Genomic DNA, 14,874 nt, shown 5'->3' on the forward strand with positions numbered 1-14,874 from the left:
TTACAATAATGTATATATCTGAATATCATTCCTTGTCATTGGCTTCTTCCTTGTCATTGGCTGCTAGACAGGCAATGAATGGCAAAGGGTTTTTGCTCTCCACTTTCTTGGGCACATTTGGAAATCTAGGAAACAGTTGTGGGCATCACAAAATACCCATTACATTAAAAGAAGGAAGTAAAGGTGACCTTGGTGGGCACCAAGCATGTTGTCTGAAGATTCCACATTGGGGATTTCAGCAAGGAACACTACAGAAACATTAAGCTTAACTTTTCCTGCCGCTTGTCAAAAAAGACGAATCAATGTAGAGGAACACAAGGATGGACATTTAGAAAAAGTGTGACATTGCCCAAGTATCAACAATAATGTGGTATTACACCATCTCTCATTCTCTAGAACAAACACACCAATTACTTCGCACACCTAATCCTCCTTCAAGAAGCAGTCATTTATTATGGAGCAAAATTCTTCACAAGTAATTAGCTCCCTCATTCTCATAAGAAATCTTATGAGGTGGGTTGTGCACACCCCCATTTTAAAGATGGAAAGCTGAGTCTGGGGGGAAATTATTCACCTGCGGTCAGGTTTCATCCGAGCCAGTACAAAATCCAGTTAAGAAAGCTGCAGAACACGTGGGCTAATCATAAAGATGGAAATTACTCTGAGCATGCACAGAATGCATTTTTGCTCCACTGATCAACCACAGCCTGCACTTGCACCTTTAGAATTGCGGGACAGGTTTTTCTGTGTATTTTCCAGGCAGCTTCATCCCCAGCACCCATTTTTAGAAGTATAGCCCTGCAGAGAGCTTCTGCTCCAGAGGCAGTTTCAACCCAGCTCTTGTTAAGTCCAAACAGTTCTCTATTTGCAACACGACACTAGCATTTTCCTCCTCTCTTATATATTGTAGAAGCTCAGTATTTATGGCATTGGCATTCAGGCTGACTGGCAAGAATGAAAACTTTTTCCTATTCAGTTTGGCTCCTATTAGATAGCTAATGACTTACATTCAATTTCATATCGTATAACCATTACAGCTGCTGCTTTCAGCAAACTCACAATTTGTAGAATAATTACTAACTCAAATGTACCAGCAAACTCATAAAGGGTGACATTTTATTCCTATGCAGCTGGCAAGGAGGAAAGTCCACTGAACATTGGCAGTGAATCTTCAATTTCTCCTTTATTCCCCCCTCTTGCAAAATTATATTTCTTTCCCCCCGTTTCAATCACAGTATAAAATTCCCTCTGGGTTCTTTCTCATCTGAAATAATGACCACCATTTTTCTTAACTTTCATAAATGGCTTTCACCCTCACAGTTTCTGCTATGTGTTGCCTCATCCTCACACAGGTGCCGGCGATTCACTTCTAACAAGAAGGATAACAAATATAGATACTTACATGAAGCGTATCTGTTTTTATAAGTACAAGTGGCCAAGCTGCATGTCCTGGCTGGTATCAGATGCTGATGCTGCCCCCAGAGAGTTGTCAGCTGCTTGCTGAAATGTGTCATGTTCGTTACCTTCAGCTTGGTCAGAAAGACCATTTTGGACCAGCACCAAGGCCTCCTGCAGGGTCTATATAGCCAGAGGAACGAGTGCTCTCCCAACGCAAAGCTGGAATAATATGCTATGAGTGATCGGACTTGAATAAACCCAGTTCTGTTTATGAACTATTCTGATCACCCAGGGGCACACCCATTTGGTGGTGGTGGTGGTGGGGGGAGCCAAACAGATAGTTAAATTTCAACCCATCCCACAGCTGGATTCTTCATTGGTTCTAATTTTTGGTGGAGAGGCTGGACTCACTAGCTGCTGCCTGTGAGTTTTGCATATAGAAATGGCCCAAATAAATTCCCTGCCTTGCGCAGGGCATTCTTCTGCAGAGTCCTGTGTGATGCTTTAGTGATTTGCATACCTTACTTTTCTTTTGCTTCTTTTTAAAGATAGTGTTGTTTGTTCAGTATCCATCCACACTGTTTACAGATGGCAAACAGGCAGATGAAGGACAAAGTACTTGTAGAGGGGGGCAATGGTACGAATATTGTTACACACCACTGCAATCCCTGAGCAGTGAGAGACTCTGCGGGTTCCAAGTGCTTACCCAGTGTTCATTTTTTGGGGAATGAGTGTCAGTGGAGACTGTGGTGTCTTTAGGATATATGGTTTTATTTACCCATGTATACAACCTGAGCATAGGATAGTGGGGCTCACTGCATTAACATTGCCATAGATATTGCTTTCCCTTTAGGTTTCCAGGGGAGCCCCAGCACAGAGCAAGACCTGTCTCTGTGTCTGTAGCTACTGTTTTCATATATGTACATATCTATATATATGTATCACACACAGAGACTACTGGTATATTTTTCACTTATAGTCTGCTTAGGTGAGGGGGTGCAGGAAAGGCTCACCTATTTGTTCTGTGAGCAACTTTTTTGGTTATGCTAAATTGTGCTATTTAACTAGTCAGTCCAAACCATTACCTTGAAAGAAGGAAATGGTTTGGTTGGTTTCCCCCTATACATTCTACCTTCACAGATGCAGAATTGCAGATTCTGGAGGGGGACCCAAGGTCCCATCCAGGCTGACCCTGCAAACTCATAACATTATGGATGGGATGGTCTTGGTGGAGGAGAGAACTGTTGCAATGTTGGCAATTGAGAAAGGTGAAGACAAAGGTTGCTCCCTTCCACACCAAACCCCTTTGGAGTCACTGTCACTGCTCTTCTGCAATTAGTTGGGAGCAGAACTCAAGGCCAAGATCCTTTTATAATGCTTACTCACAAGCCAAGTCTTGTTCAACAAAGATCCCTGGCAACATCACTTCACATTTTATTGCTTTCTGTGTTTGTTGGGGACTTTGCTTCACTAGAAGGATTTCAGAATGGAACCAATTTCCCAAGAAATGCTTTTTGGGGTGGGATTGCAGACTGAGTGTGGACCACAAAGAAAAATTAAGTACTCTGTGTCTACTGATTCCAGAATAAAATGTTGTGTGAATGCAGCCTAAGAATGTCTTAAGAACTGGGGCCTCAATTTGCTTGTTTTCCTTCCCCACCTCACCTTCCTTTTCTCTCATGTATCTTATATTATAAACTTGATGGAAAGGACAATTTTTTTTAAACCTTTGTACAGTGCCTGGAAAACTTTGGCACCTTATAAATTTTTATAAATTTTATATTTTTTTTATTAATAATACACATGTAATGCTTTGAACTGTCACAATCTGCTATACATTCACTCATGCTATATAAAAATGTTAACTGTTTATGACAAGATTTCTTTTCTATCTTTTTCTGCTCTATATCTGTAGATCTGCTACAGGTTACACAGGAAATTACTACAGATTGTGAACATGTATGATTTTTTGACCTCTTTACATGGGGCAACCTTTGCACTGACCCTTTGCAAAACTGTGTGCACCGAGAGTTAATTTTTTACATTAAATTGGTGCTTCCCCCCGGGGGTACGCAGAGGTACGCATACCCCCTAAACATTTTGTGAATCTAAGTTTGGCCTCATTGAGGGACAGTATTTCAATATGAGTAGGAAAACGAGAGTATCCCTAAACATTTTTTAAAAAAAGAAAAAAAGCACTGCCTTAAATTATACACCGGGTATATAGAATTTGCTTTGAATAATAATATTTAAAAATGCCTTGAACTGATAAACGAGGTTATGGACAGTGTTTGTCAAACACTGATTTGCTTGGGAAAAGCAGAGAATCCAAGGGTCCTGCCATGGTTGACAGAAACTTAAAACATCAACAAATCTAGTATGGCATAATACATGTTGAGGAATAAAATCTACATGAAGTTTTATTTGCAGTTATTAGGTGTAGAAGTTGGAGGGACCTTGTAAGTTTCTGTAGATGAGAATTCCCATCAATAGATATGTGAACTGTCATTCTCATGAAGTGGACTGTAGCCCATGAAAGGTTATGCTGAATTGTTAGCCTTTTATGATGCCACATAGTTCCCCCTCTCTCCGAATTTGTAACCAGCGAGGCCAAAAGACAATGAATCACAGTGGGAAGCTGCAGTTCAGTTACATTTGTATACATAATTCAACATACGCACCAGCTGTCCCAGTTTACCAGAAACAGTACCCTTTTCTTGCTACACTTGCCTTGCAAATTGCTATCCCTGTTCTGGCCATTTGCAGATGCCATTTCAATTATTATTATTTTGCATGAGATACCACGCTTCCAGCTCCAGCTCTTTACCTAGGAGCTCTAGAGTTACACCCACAACCTACATTTACAGCACATGGCTTCCCCTGAATAATCCTGGAAACTGTAGTTTCTTAAATGTGCTGGCTATTTAGTTGTGTGAGGGGTAAACCATAGTTCCCTGGAGTGTTTTTTTTTTGGGGGGGCAACCATGTGCTTCAGATGAATGGCACTGGATGTGGTGCTGCTATCCTAGGGAGATTTACTTCATGAGTAAACATGAGTAAGAGTGTGCTGCATATAGAAACATGGCTAGACAATTTGTCTACCTGGCTTTGTAAATGCCTTAGAGATTTTTATGTATTTATTTTTTTAAGTGGTCTATAAGTCTTGTTAAATAAGCAAATAAAATAAAAACAGAATGGTATTTGTACAAAAGCTTACGTTGTACTAAATTTGTTCACCTTTAAGGTGCTACAAGATAAATTATTTTGCTTTCTTACTGACCAGCACCAGCTTTCCAAGTTTTCAGACAGGAGCCTTTCCCAGCCCTGGGACCTTTTGCATGTAAAGTAGGTGCTCTGTCACAGAGCTAGACCTTCTGCCACAATTCTGACTGGTTTTAACACCAAGCCAGTTTCTCCTTGTTGTTCAATGTATAGGATTAAGATATGGGAGACTATGATTCCAGTCCCCACTCAGTCGTGAAGCTCACTCGGTGACCTGGGGAAAATCGCTGTTTCTCAGCCTAACCTACGTCACAGGTTTGTTGTGCAGATAAAATGGGAAGAGGGAGAACAGTGAATGCCAGCTTGAGGCCCTTGGAAGAAAGGCAGGGTATTAATGTGATAAAATGAAAATAATTATGTCTCTCTCCCTGTATATGTAATGTATCTGTCTCTGTCTATGTGTTTGAGCCACACACACATCATATATACAAAACCACGCTACACGCTTATTGAGGCTTTGAGCAATATTTGGCGGGAATGACAATCCGTGAAAACATGACCTAACCATCGCTCTGCTTTATTTCTGCCGCCTGGTGGCCTCAAGCTTTCAAACTCTGAGCCGAAAGCATCATTGAGCTTTACAACTACACTCCCCAGCGTCCACTTCTTATTTCCCTGGTTACTACATCTCCCAGCATGCCTCGGGAGAAGCGAGCTTCACGGGAGTTCCCCCGCGCGCAAGGCCCTCCGGGACGCGTAGTCCAGCCGCTCGCCGGCTGGAGGCTCTGGCGTTGGGTTGGCTGCCGTGGACCAAAGGTAGGAGCCCTTCAGCGCGCGTGCGCGGCGCCTCGAGGCAGTCGAAGGAGAGCGGCGGGGCTTTGTGGCGCCTGCGCAGTGGCGACTCCGGAGGATCTCTCGCGAGGAAGGACGCCATTATCGCAGCCGCCCGACCAAACACCACGAGAATTCGGCAAGGCAAACGGTAACCTCGCTCTCCCCCGCGGCTGGGCGGCTGGCTCGGGTTGGAGCTCCTCGGCGCGGGCCTCGCGCGGCTCCCTCACGACGCCGGAAAACCCGCTCGGTTTCCCTCACAGCGCCTCGGCCGCTGGGCCGCGAGGGGGAGGCGGGAGGAGGGCGAGCGAGGGGCGGGGCTTCACTCTCAGCCTCTCACTCCCCCCCCGCGCCGCCGCGAGCCGCTTGGCCCCTCCCCTCCTGGAACGGGAGGCGGGATTTCCCTGCTTATCTCTCACCGCCCCACCGCCTTGCACGAATTTAGATGATAAGACACCATTTATTTAGGATTATAAATGTTAAATATGTGTGCGTGTATCTGTCTGTTAGCTTCCTGATTTGCATATATTTGCATACCTCAATAATTCGCTTTTTTTTTACACGGGTAAAATTACTCGTTTAAAAACGTAGGGTTGCAACTTTTTGATTTTCTAGATAATATTGATTGATCCTTATGGTTTCATCAGCGCGTGTGCTGGTGCCTTTTTTTAAAACAACAACAGCAACAAAATACAGATCCTTGCCCGGAAGGGCATGCATACCTACTGGACACAACACAGAGATAAGGTTATAATCTAATCTGCTTTCCCACAGAAGAACAGTGTTCAAGGTGGATTGTAGTATAGGAAGTGGAAAACCACAACAAGCATGTGTGATTGAGTAAAAGCAAATTTGAATAGGTTGAAAATGTGTCCTTAATTTGGTGGGAAGCCACTTAAATATATTTATTTACATATCAATGGGGTATTTTAGCTTGCAGAAGCCTGGTGTCAGTCCTGCCACCAAGGGTTTGTTCTGTTGCTGTGCCTGGGCTCTGGAGTATCAGCTACCTCCCTGACAACATTTTGTCATCACTTGAAGATTGCTCTGTTCTGAGAAGCATTTGGCTTGCTTGTTTTTGATTATTTGCTGTTTCTGTTGTATTTCTGTTTTTCAGTATGTGTACACACACACACACACACGGGATCTCCCAACCTTAGAACTTAATAATAATGATAATAGGATACTTAAAATTCATCTTGTCATGATGGAGTCTGAGTGGATAATGTTTAGAAACACATTCAAACTACCTCTGTTTTGTAGTCTTCCTCTTATTAACTCCGAGATTCGTCCTTTGCTACCAATGTTTCATTGCCAGGTTTCGTCCATTTTAACCTGATGAAATTTTTTTACACTTGTTCAGTTATTGTCAAAAGGCTAATTGAACGTTACAATTTCAGTAATGTGCACATGTTGGAACAACAACCACGTGAAATTTTGATTGTGACACGATGCAAAGAAAAATCCAATGAAAACATGTTTAATATTTTGTAACCATATTTATCCTTGGCTGGACTTTAAGTGAATGCACTCCTTTTGATTAAGCTTGACGTGAATACAATACATAATCTAGTTTTAGGACAAGGATAGGGAATCTTTGGCCCTCTGGATGTTCATTTGGGAGGATGGAAGTTGTAATCCAACAAAATCTCCTGGAGGGCCACAGGTTCCCTATGCTTGCTGTAGGGCAAGCACATGTTTTCTAGGCTCTCACTCCCCATTGTTGATATAAGCTAAACTTCAGTGATCTCCAGGCTACTTTACAATTTTGCAAGGTTGTAACTGGCAAGTTTTGCATAGAACTGGGATAGGCAACTTGTTTAGTGTTATTAGAAAGTGAGATGGGCCACAATGAAGCTTGCTGCAAGTTTATTATAGGTAACTGATTGTTAATACATAATATTATTTAGATAATTTCTCACAACCTAGTTAAATGCCAGGCGTGGAATGTAAATGTGTTGTATTTCTGTCTTCTATAATGCGGAACTTGTTTATACTGTGCTCTCAGTATGCATGAAGATATGATAATAGAGAAAAAGGCAGCTTACAATTTATCCAACCAGAGCAGGAGAAGCAACAGAATAAGTCTGGAAATGGAAGTGGCAAGTGTTGCAAACAGTAGCCCTTAAGGCATCCTCATGGGTCATAAAATGGGATTACAGTGGTACCTCTAGATGCAAGCGGGATCTGTTCCGGAGCGCTGTTCGCATCTAAAAGCAAACGTAACTAGCGATAGCACATCTGCACACGTACGCGTCGCCTTTTGCCGCTTCTGCGCATGCGCATGATGTCATTTTGAGCGTCTGCGCATGCGCAGGTGGTGAAACCCGGAAGTAACGCGCTCCGTTACTTCCGAGTTGCCGCGGAGCGCAACTTGAATGTGCTCATCTCAAAGCACATTCAACCCGAGGTATGACTATACAAGTGAATTGTTGCACCCTGTTTACATTTCTTAAGTGCCATAACATTTGCCCTCAAACTACACATTGCCAGAGAGTGAAGTCAGTTGCATGAAACTGTTTAAATTCTTAACTCCAAACACACGAACAATGAAATGGGATTTGAAAGCAAGAAAATTAGTTCAGCTGCCATTGCAAAACCTGCTTGGAACCAGGGTCTGTGGGAAATGCAAATACTATTTATTGTACATATATTTATGGTCTAAAAAGGAACATGAAACTGCCCTCCCTGCTGGAGCCATGCAGGTTTGGGTCAGATCAGTACCTGCAAACCACATGTATGCCACTTGGGGTTCCATGATGGAAGAAAGACAGGCTATAAATATAAGAAAAATAAATTAGGGGGAAGGAGGCAGATTACTGTTCTTTGAATATTGATGAATTGGGAGGTACACAGAAGAATAGTTCAGAGGTAGCATTTGCCTGCTTTGTGTGCAGACATGCCCAGGTTCAATCCCTGAGGAATCTTTGATTGAATCAGGGTCAGTGGGAATGCTGGTGGGAAGGACTCTTCTGATTGCCTGAAACCACTCAGAGAGCTTCTGGTCACACAAGACCAGAGTGTACTAAATGGACAAATAAACTGACCTGATAAAAGGCAAATTCCTACATTCCTGTGAAGACTAGTCTATGCCCATCCTTGCTGAAATAATACTTCTTTTTTGCTTGGATCCATTCCTCCTTTTCACTGGTGTAGGGTCAAGATAATCTCTCCTATGTTGTTGCTTCTTATTTACTGCTTCTTTCTGTTCACACCATTATCCTTTCATCTTTACCATCTTAAACAGAAAAAGTGTAACAAAAGAGTCCTATTTGGATTTGCAGCTGCATAGTTCACCTGTTTTGTTTGTTTGGTTTTGCTGCTCAAGACACCTGTGATGCATTCTGCAAGGACATACTGGTTTTTCACCAGATGGCGCTCTTCCCTTGAAAATTATGAGGAGCAAATGTATTACTGTACAGTATATTAAGTTCTATTTTTCTAGGAAAAGAGGTGCTGGAACCATGAACACCTCCCTCATTCCCTTAGAATGGCAAATGGCACCCACCTGAGAGGTGCCGGAACTGAGTTCCTGGGTTCCCCCTGAAAAAAATCCCTGATTATATTGATAATACAATACAAATTTGACATACTAGCCAATCATTGGCTCTAACAATCGCTTTCAAATAGCTTCAGTTTTGTGGGTTCTTTTTTAAACCGTTGGTAACCTTCTGAAGGATATTTAAAGCACAACCTTTGTTAAAATAAATATTTAAACTCAGAACTGTTATGCTGTGTAATTTGTTTTGATGATGTCAATCCAATCAGTTTGGCAAAGTTACTCCATAATCTTTGTTCGGATTCCCTGAAGTGGATTTACAAGTACAAGCAATTTCTGTTCTCCCTGCTCAGTGATCTGCATTGTTAAAATAACTATGCAGAATCCAAGTGTGACTTTTGCAATTGGATCTTCTCCTTGCTTTGTTGTTGTTGTTTAGTCGTGTCCGACTCTTCATGACCCCATGGACCAGAGCACGCCAGGCACTCCTGTCTTCCACTGCCTCCCGCAGTTTGGTCAGACTCATGTCCTTGCTTACTTATACGTAAATTTCTGATAAAAAGAAAAACTGCTCCCTATAGGTGTGTTAAGCATTGCAGCTTTAGTTTCTCTTCTTTGTTCCTTCTTTTTGTACTGTTCATTAACTTGGGGTGAAAAGGGGTTAGACATATGGTTTAAAGTGTTGAAACAGTATATTGGAAATGTGTGAGAGCACGCCCTTGGCAGCCTAAAACAGTAATGGCATATAGTGCTTGGGTTTGTTTTAGATGGCTGAAGGCTGTGTAGCAGGCTGAAGTACTGGAACTCAGCTCTCTCTCCATGTGGGGCTGGGTTCCAGTCCCACAAGATTCCCTACAGCTGTGTTTCCCAAACTTAGAATAATCGCATAATGCTTTTGAGAGTTTAGTCTCACTGGCATACCCTTTCTCTGGCAAAGATAACTTGGAGGTAGTTTTAATAATACTATTTTATCTAGACCAGAACAAATTCTGCTATGTACCCTTTGAAAGCCTTTTGCATACCCCTGAGAGTATACCACACTTTGCGGAACTTCACTACAGGATAGGAGCTTACCCTCTCTGCTCTCCTCCCCACGAAAGGTGTATTGCGGGGGGGGGGGGGGCTTTTGCTGTCTCTAGATACTGTGTGCTCCCAGCCCCATCTATATATGTGGGTCAGGGTTTGGAGTATGCAAATACCATTGGGGAAAAGTTAAGCAGAGTTCCATTGCGGGACTTGCTTCGTCATTCTCCCAGTCCATTGGTTTAATCTTCATAACACAGATGGACAGTGATACTCTTGAGTGCAGCAAACAAAATACCATCATTTTCTTCTTGCTCCTATTAATTGATAATGTGTGTCAGATGGTCACACTTTTTAGTAAATAACTAAAAAAGAATACACCGAATTCTACTTTAAAGTGGCAATCTTCCTATATTTGTTTAAAGTTTCTACAGTTCTCTCCCAAGCACTGCCCACCCCCACCCCACCCCCATATATGGCAAGCACCCATATCCCCCCAAAGTATTAGTTTTCTGCAGCATTCTAAAAAGAGATCCTTTATTTAAAGAGTTAGTGTAAATTCTTTGGATAATTTGAAGTAAGATGTATCCAGGTTGTTTGCACTTCAATCAGCATGTACAAATACTGTGATTTACAGACAAGTTGACTGCCGAGAAATGTTTCTTTGCCTTTGCTGTGAACATCTAAATGGTCAAGAACATTTGGTAAATACAAACCATTTGTCCACCACAACTCCTTCCCTTTCTGCACCAGTCATACAATCTTATTTTTTGCTAATATTTTGTAGGGCACTTCTGTTTGAAGGCTGTACATATTAAAGGCTAATGCCGCAGCCTCTGTAAAGGGTTGAAATGGAGCAGAAGTTTTGCTTGTGTTCTTCCTATGTACCTATGACCCAGTGCCTGTGATGATACTGGGTGATGTTGCCCTGTGTCCATGGGCTGGTGTGGTGCCAGGAAGAGAGACAAATCAAACCACAAGGCCATGTAGATTCACAGTATACCGTATTTTTCTGTGTGTAACACGGCCCCCATGTATAAGACGCCACCTATTTTTGGGGACTCCAAATTAAGAAAATGGGAGATTGCCCAGACCAGAGTTGTTGAGCTTTTGGGGGGGGGGGGGCTCAGACAAAAGCCGCCTATCTGTCCCCTTGCTGGAAGAAGCTGCCAGTCGCCCAACCAATTGCCGCAGCGACAACCGATAAAAACTAGCCCTTGATGCAACCACCAATAGTATGCCCAATAGCTGCTGACAATCTCCAGCTCGCAGCAGCAACCAATCCCAATTCCTCCCTATACACATTCCGTGTATAAGACAACCCCCAATTTTTAACATTTTAAAATAAACAAACTTCGTTTTATACACGGAAAAGTGCGGTAATTTAAAATTGCAGATTGGGTTCCTAAGAAAATTACAATGGTGTTTGCCCTTTTAGACCTCCCCAGTGCCAGAGAAGCACAAGTGACCTTACATAAACAGGGAACATAACAAGGAGTGGATAATGCACGTTTAGATTTCTGCATAGGAGTGAAATAGCATTACACTTTGCACAAATGAATGTATAGGGTAGATGTATTTTGCCCTTAAAGCAAAATGAGGTAATGAGTGCAGAGGCTGTGGTTGTTGATAAATGGTTTCTTTTAATTGCCATTTATCAACTTGGAGAGGTTGAGGGTTCTTGACCACTTCAAAGACCACTCAGTAAGCTTTGTGACTGAATGGGGAGCAGTGTAGAACACCACTCTGAAACTGTTCAGTGCCCTAGTGCAGAGAGAAGAAACGCCTTGGTGCACCTGCAGCAGTGAAACCAGACGCCTTCATCTACCCCACCTGCAAAACATACATTTTTCTCATATCAGTCTCTACAGCCGCAGAAGATGCTGTAACTCTCCCAGTGGTTTGATTTCACTCTTGAATGCACACTCTTCCACAGTCTCCTGAGTACATATTGTACATATTGGGCAGCAGTCCCACAAACACTTACTTGGGAATAGGTTCTATTGAACTTTATGGGAATATCTTCCATGTAGGCTGCATCTATGTAAGCCAAAAAAGGCATTGGTTGCCTCTCGGTATCTTTTTGGCATCTCAAGGCCTTTGTACTGCCTGTAAATAGAAGCTTCCAAAAGCACAGGTGTAGTTTCACATGACAACTCTGTCAGATCAGGCCAAGGCCCTTCCAGTATGGCATTCTGGTCTCAGACTAAATGCCGATTTATGTTCTGCACTATGCAGGCTTTTGATGAATTTTTGATGATTATAGTTGTGATTAAAATTAGTAAGAATCCGAAGTAGGCAAATGAGGATTGGAAGAACACATTAAATTCTGAAGAGCCAACATTTAGGGGAAAATGCCTCACGGAACTGAGAAAACACCAACATGAATGACTAGTTGCCTAGGGTTTTCCCAGTCCAGATGCAAGCAATTTGAAAAATAGCGCTATATGGATGCAAGAAGGAAGGCAAAAACTAAGAAGAACTGCAGTTCTGTAATCTTGAGACTGGACACGTTTGGCTTCCACTTTGTAGTTTTATGAGGGTGCCTGTGTAGCATGAAATCTCTCTTTCCAATGAGAATCCTTTTGAGGTTCTACATCTTAATTCTACCCTTAAAAGTCATGCAGAAAAGGCCCTCGGAGAACTGGCAGGGCTCCTGCTTACAATGTGGTTGACCTTCTTTTACTAAAGGGCTGCTTTTTATTATGTTATGCCTATTAATCAATGTTACAATATGTTGAAATATGATGTAATTGGTTAGGGAGCAATGGGCTAGCATGAGATGACTAAGATCTAGCTGCCAACAGGTCTGCCGATAGGAGCCAAGTGTAAGGTTTATAAAGTTAGAACAAATCACAGAGGTGACTGGGTTTGTAAAAGAGCGTTCTTAGCTGTTTATGTCAGAGCTGGATGAAGGGCAAGTGGGCTACTAAAGGAAGATTTGGCTGTCAATTGGTGCCTGGGAAAGGAAAAATGATGCATTGAATAACCATGACAGCTATGTGTTAGAATGTTCATAAATTCTCACTTCTCACTGGACTTATTTCATCTTTTTTTTTTTTTTTTTAATACCAGGAAAGAATTTCTGTTTGTGCAGTAAATTACTACAGTACCACAAACATGCATGATAGAAGAAAATTGGTTCGGAAGGCAGTTAGTTATGTGACTAGAAAAGGCAAGAATTACACTTCTATTAAATACCCTTTAAGTACTGGAAAAACCTTTGTATCTTGACACGTAGCTTCTTTTTATTAATTTTAGTTTATTTTGTATGTTTTAGAATAACTGTGACAGATTTCAAATGCTGAGTATAGTTTTTTGGATTAAGATGTTGACAGAATGTTATGATTGCACTTTTTAAGCTGTGAAAATGTTTGGGCAGTTCTATTTTTAAACTGATATGGCTTTTGATACCTAGTTTTATTTTGGAATAGGAAATAATTACAGATTCTTAGATGACATGATCAAGAATTTAGGTGCCCACACTGAAAAAGCAGAGGCCATTGTCCCCAGGTGCCCGGGATCTCTCTCTACTCATGTTTTTTACCCTTAAAACAGCAAAGGATGGCAGCTGTGAAGGATGTACAGAATTTATTAGACTTTCCCCCTATATTTCTATTACTGTTATAGCTGTCACTTGGAACCAAAGTTAATAGACAGAGACATTGTTGTAAATATGGATCCCGACCCAGATTTTTAAAGCCGCCAAAAATATGACAGCATGAGTATTCATTGACCTTTTCTGCTTTTGTGAAATATATTGTGGGCTTTAGCCCACATATGTTTACACCATGCTAACTAGGAAACCTTAAACATGCTTCTTCAGAAGTAAATCCCGCAGAACAGACATACTCTCTATTCGCAGGGCCAGCAAACTTTTTCAGCAGGAGGCCGGTCCACTGTCCCTCAGACCTTATGGAGGGCCAGACTATATTTTGAAAAAAAAAAAATGAACGAATTCCTATGCCCCACAAATAACCCAGAGATGCTATTTAAGTAAAAGCACACATCCAATCATGTAAAAACACCAGGCAGGTCCCACAAATAATGCAGAGATGCATTTTAAATAAAAGGACGCATTCTACTTGTGTAAAAACACGCTGATTCCTGGACCGTCCGTGGGCTGGATTTAGAAGGCGATTGGGCCCACCCATGCCCTAGTGAATGTATTGGGGATTGAAGCTTACAATTCCTTAAACCTCAATGGTGACACAAGACCCTCTATTTCTCTGCAACAGACTTGCATGCCTGCTCCTGGGTTCGCTGTTAGTGTTCTCTTACCTTGGTATGTAAGCTATTTTTCAGGCTGAGGACTGCATTTCCTTGTAGGTAACCCCCAGGGTAGGAGTGGGGGGCAGAACACGATAGTGATAGGTGGGGCAAGAGGTGAAGTAGGGTGGACCGACAGATGCAACTCTCATCTTTGTACAATGGCAAACATTCTGGCCTTGTGAGGGCTCATGGTTTCTACTGAGGGCATGGCACCCAAAATGGGGATGTCACATTTCAACTGGGGCAGTTGAGGGGTATGGGACACATTCCAGTTTTGCAAAAGCACTTAAATGCCTGGATAAGATCTGCTAAGGGGTGGCTTGTTGAAAGAAGTGTGGGGCCTGGGAAGATTTCTTAGGGCCTGGTAGAGAGCCCTAGAGTGTTCATTCTGCTCCTAGGCCAAACATTCTCCACCCCTCATATAAACTGTCATTTCAGTTTTACAAAATGTGGAGATGGTCAGAAGATGTAAATTGATAGAATTCTGTGTGATACATCCCAATGATGTCATTTGCCGAATACCTGATGATTTTCATGGATTTTGATTTTTTCTTTAAACTGTGACCCAAAGCATGCTTGGTTGAAAGTTAGTTCAGTTTAAGAGCTTATTGCCAAGTTGCATATGTTTT

At 42.0% G+C, this 14,874-nt stretch overlaps 2 protein-coding genes across 3 annotated transcripts in view; one reads left to right on the plus strand and one right to left on the minus strand.

The window, feature by feature from the left end:
* Nucleotides 1-1,647, minus strand: part of CA5A (carbonic anhydrase 5A) — a gene marked incomplete at its 5' end in the record, with an annotated part of 34,332 nt that extends 32,685 nt beyond the window's left edge. The window contains one exon of the mRNA XM_081017853.1: nt 1,403-1,647. Coding sequence (XP_080873979.1) covers nt 1,403-1,547 — 145 coding nt within the window. The remainder of the gene's footprint in view (nt 1-1,402) is intronic.
* A 3,761-nt stretch (nt 1,648-5,408) lies between these two features.
* BANP (BTG3 associated nuclear protein) overlaps nt 5,409-14,874 on the plus strand; it is a 149,637-nt gene continuing 140,171 nt past the window's right edge. Inside the window, exon 1 of one of the 2 annotated variants that reach the window (XM_081017827.1) lies at nt 5,409-5,602. The gene's annotated coding sequence lies outside the window, so the exon portion shown is untranslated. The remainder of the gene's footprint in view (nt 5,603-14,874) is intronic. The other variant, XM_081017826.1, reaches the window with a different exon arrangement.

Source organism: Podarcis pityusensis (genome assembly GCF_964106645.2).
Source record: "Podarcis pityusensis genome assembly, chromosome: 8".
NCBI lineage: Eukaryota > Metazoa > Chordata > Lepidosauria > Squamata > Lacertidae > Podarcis > Podarcis pityusensis.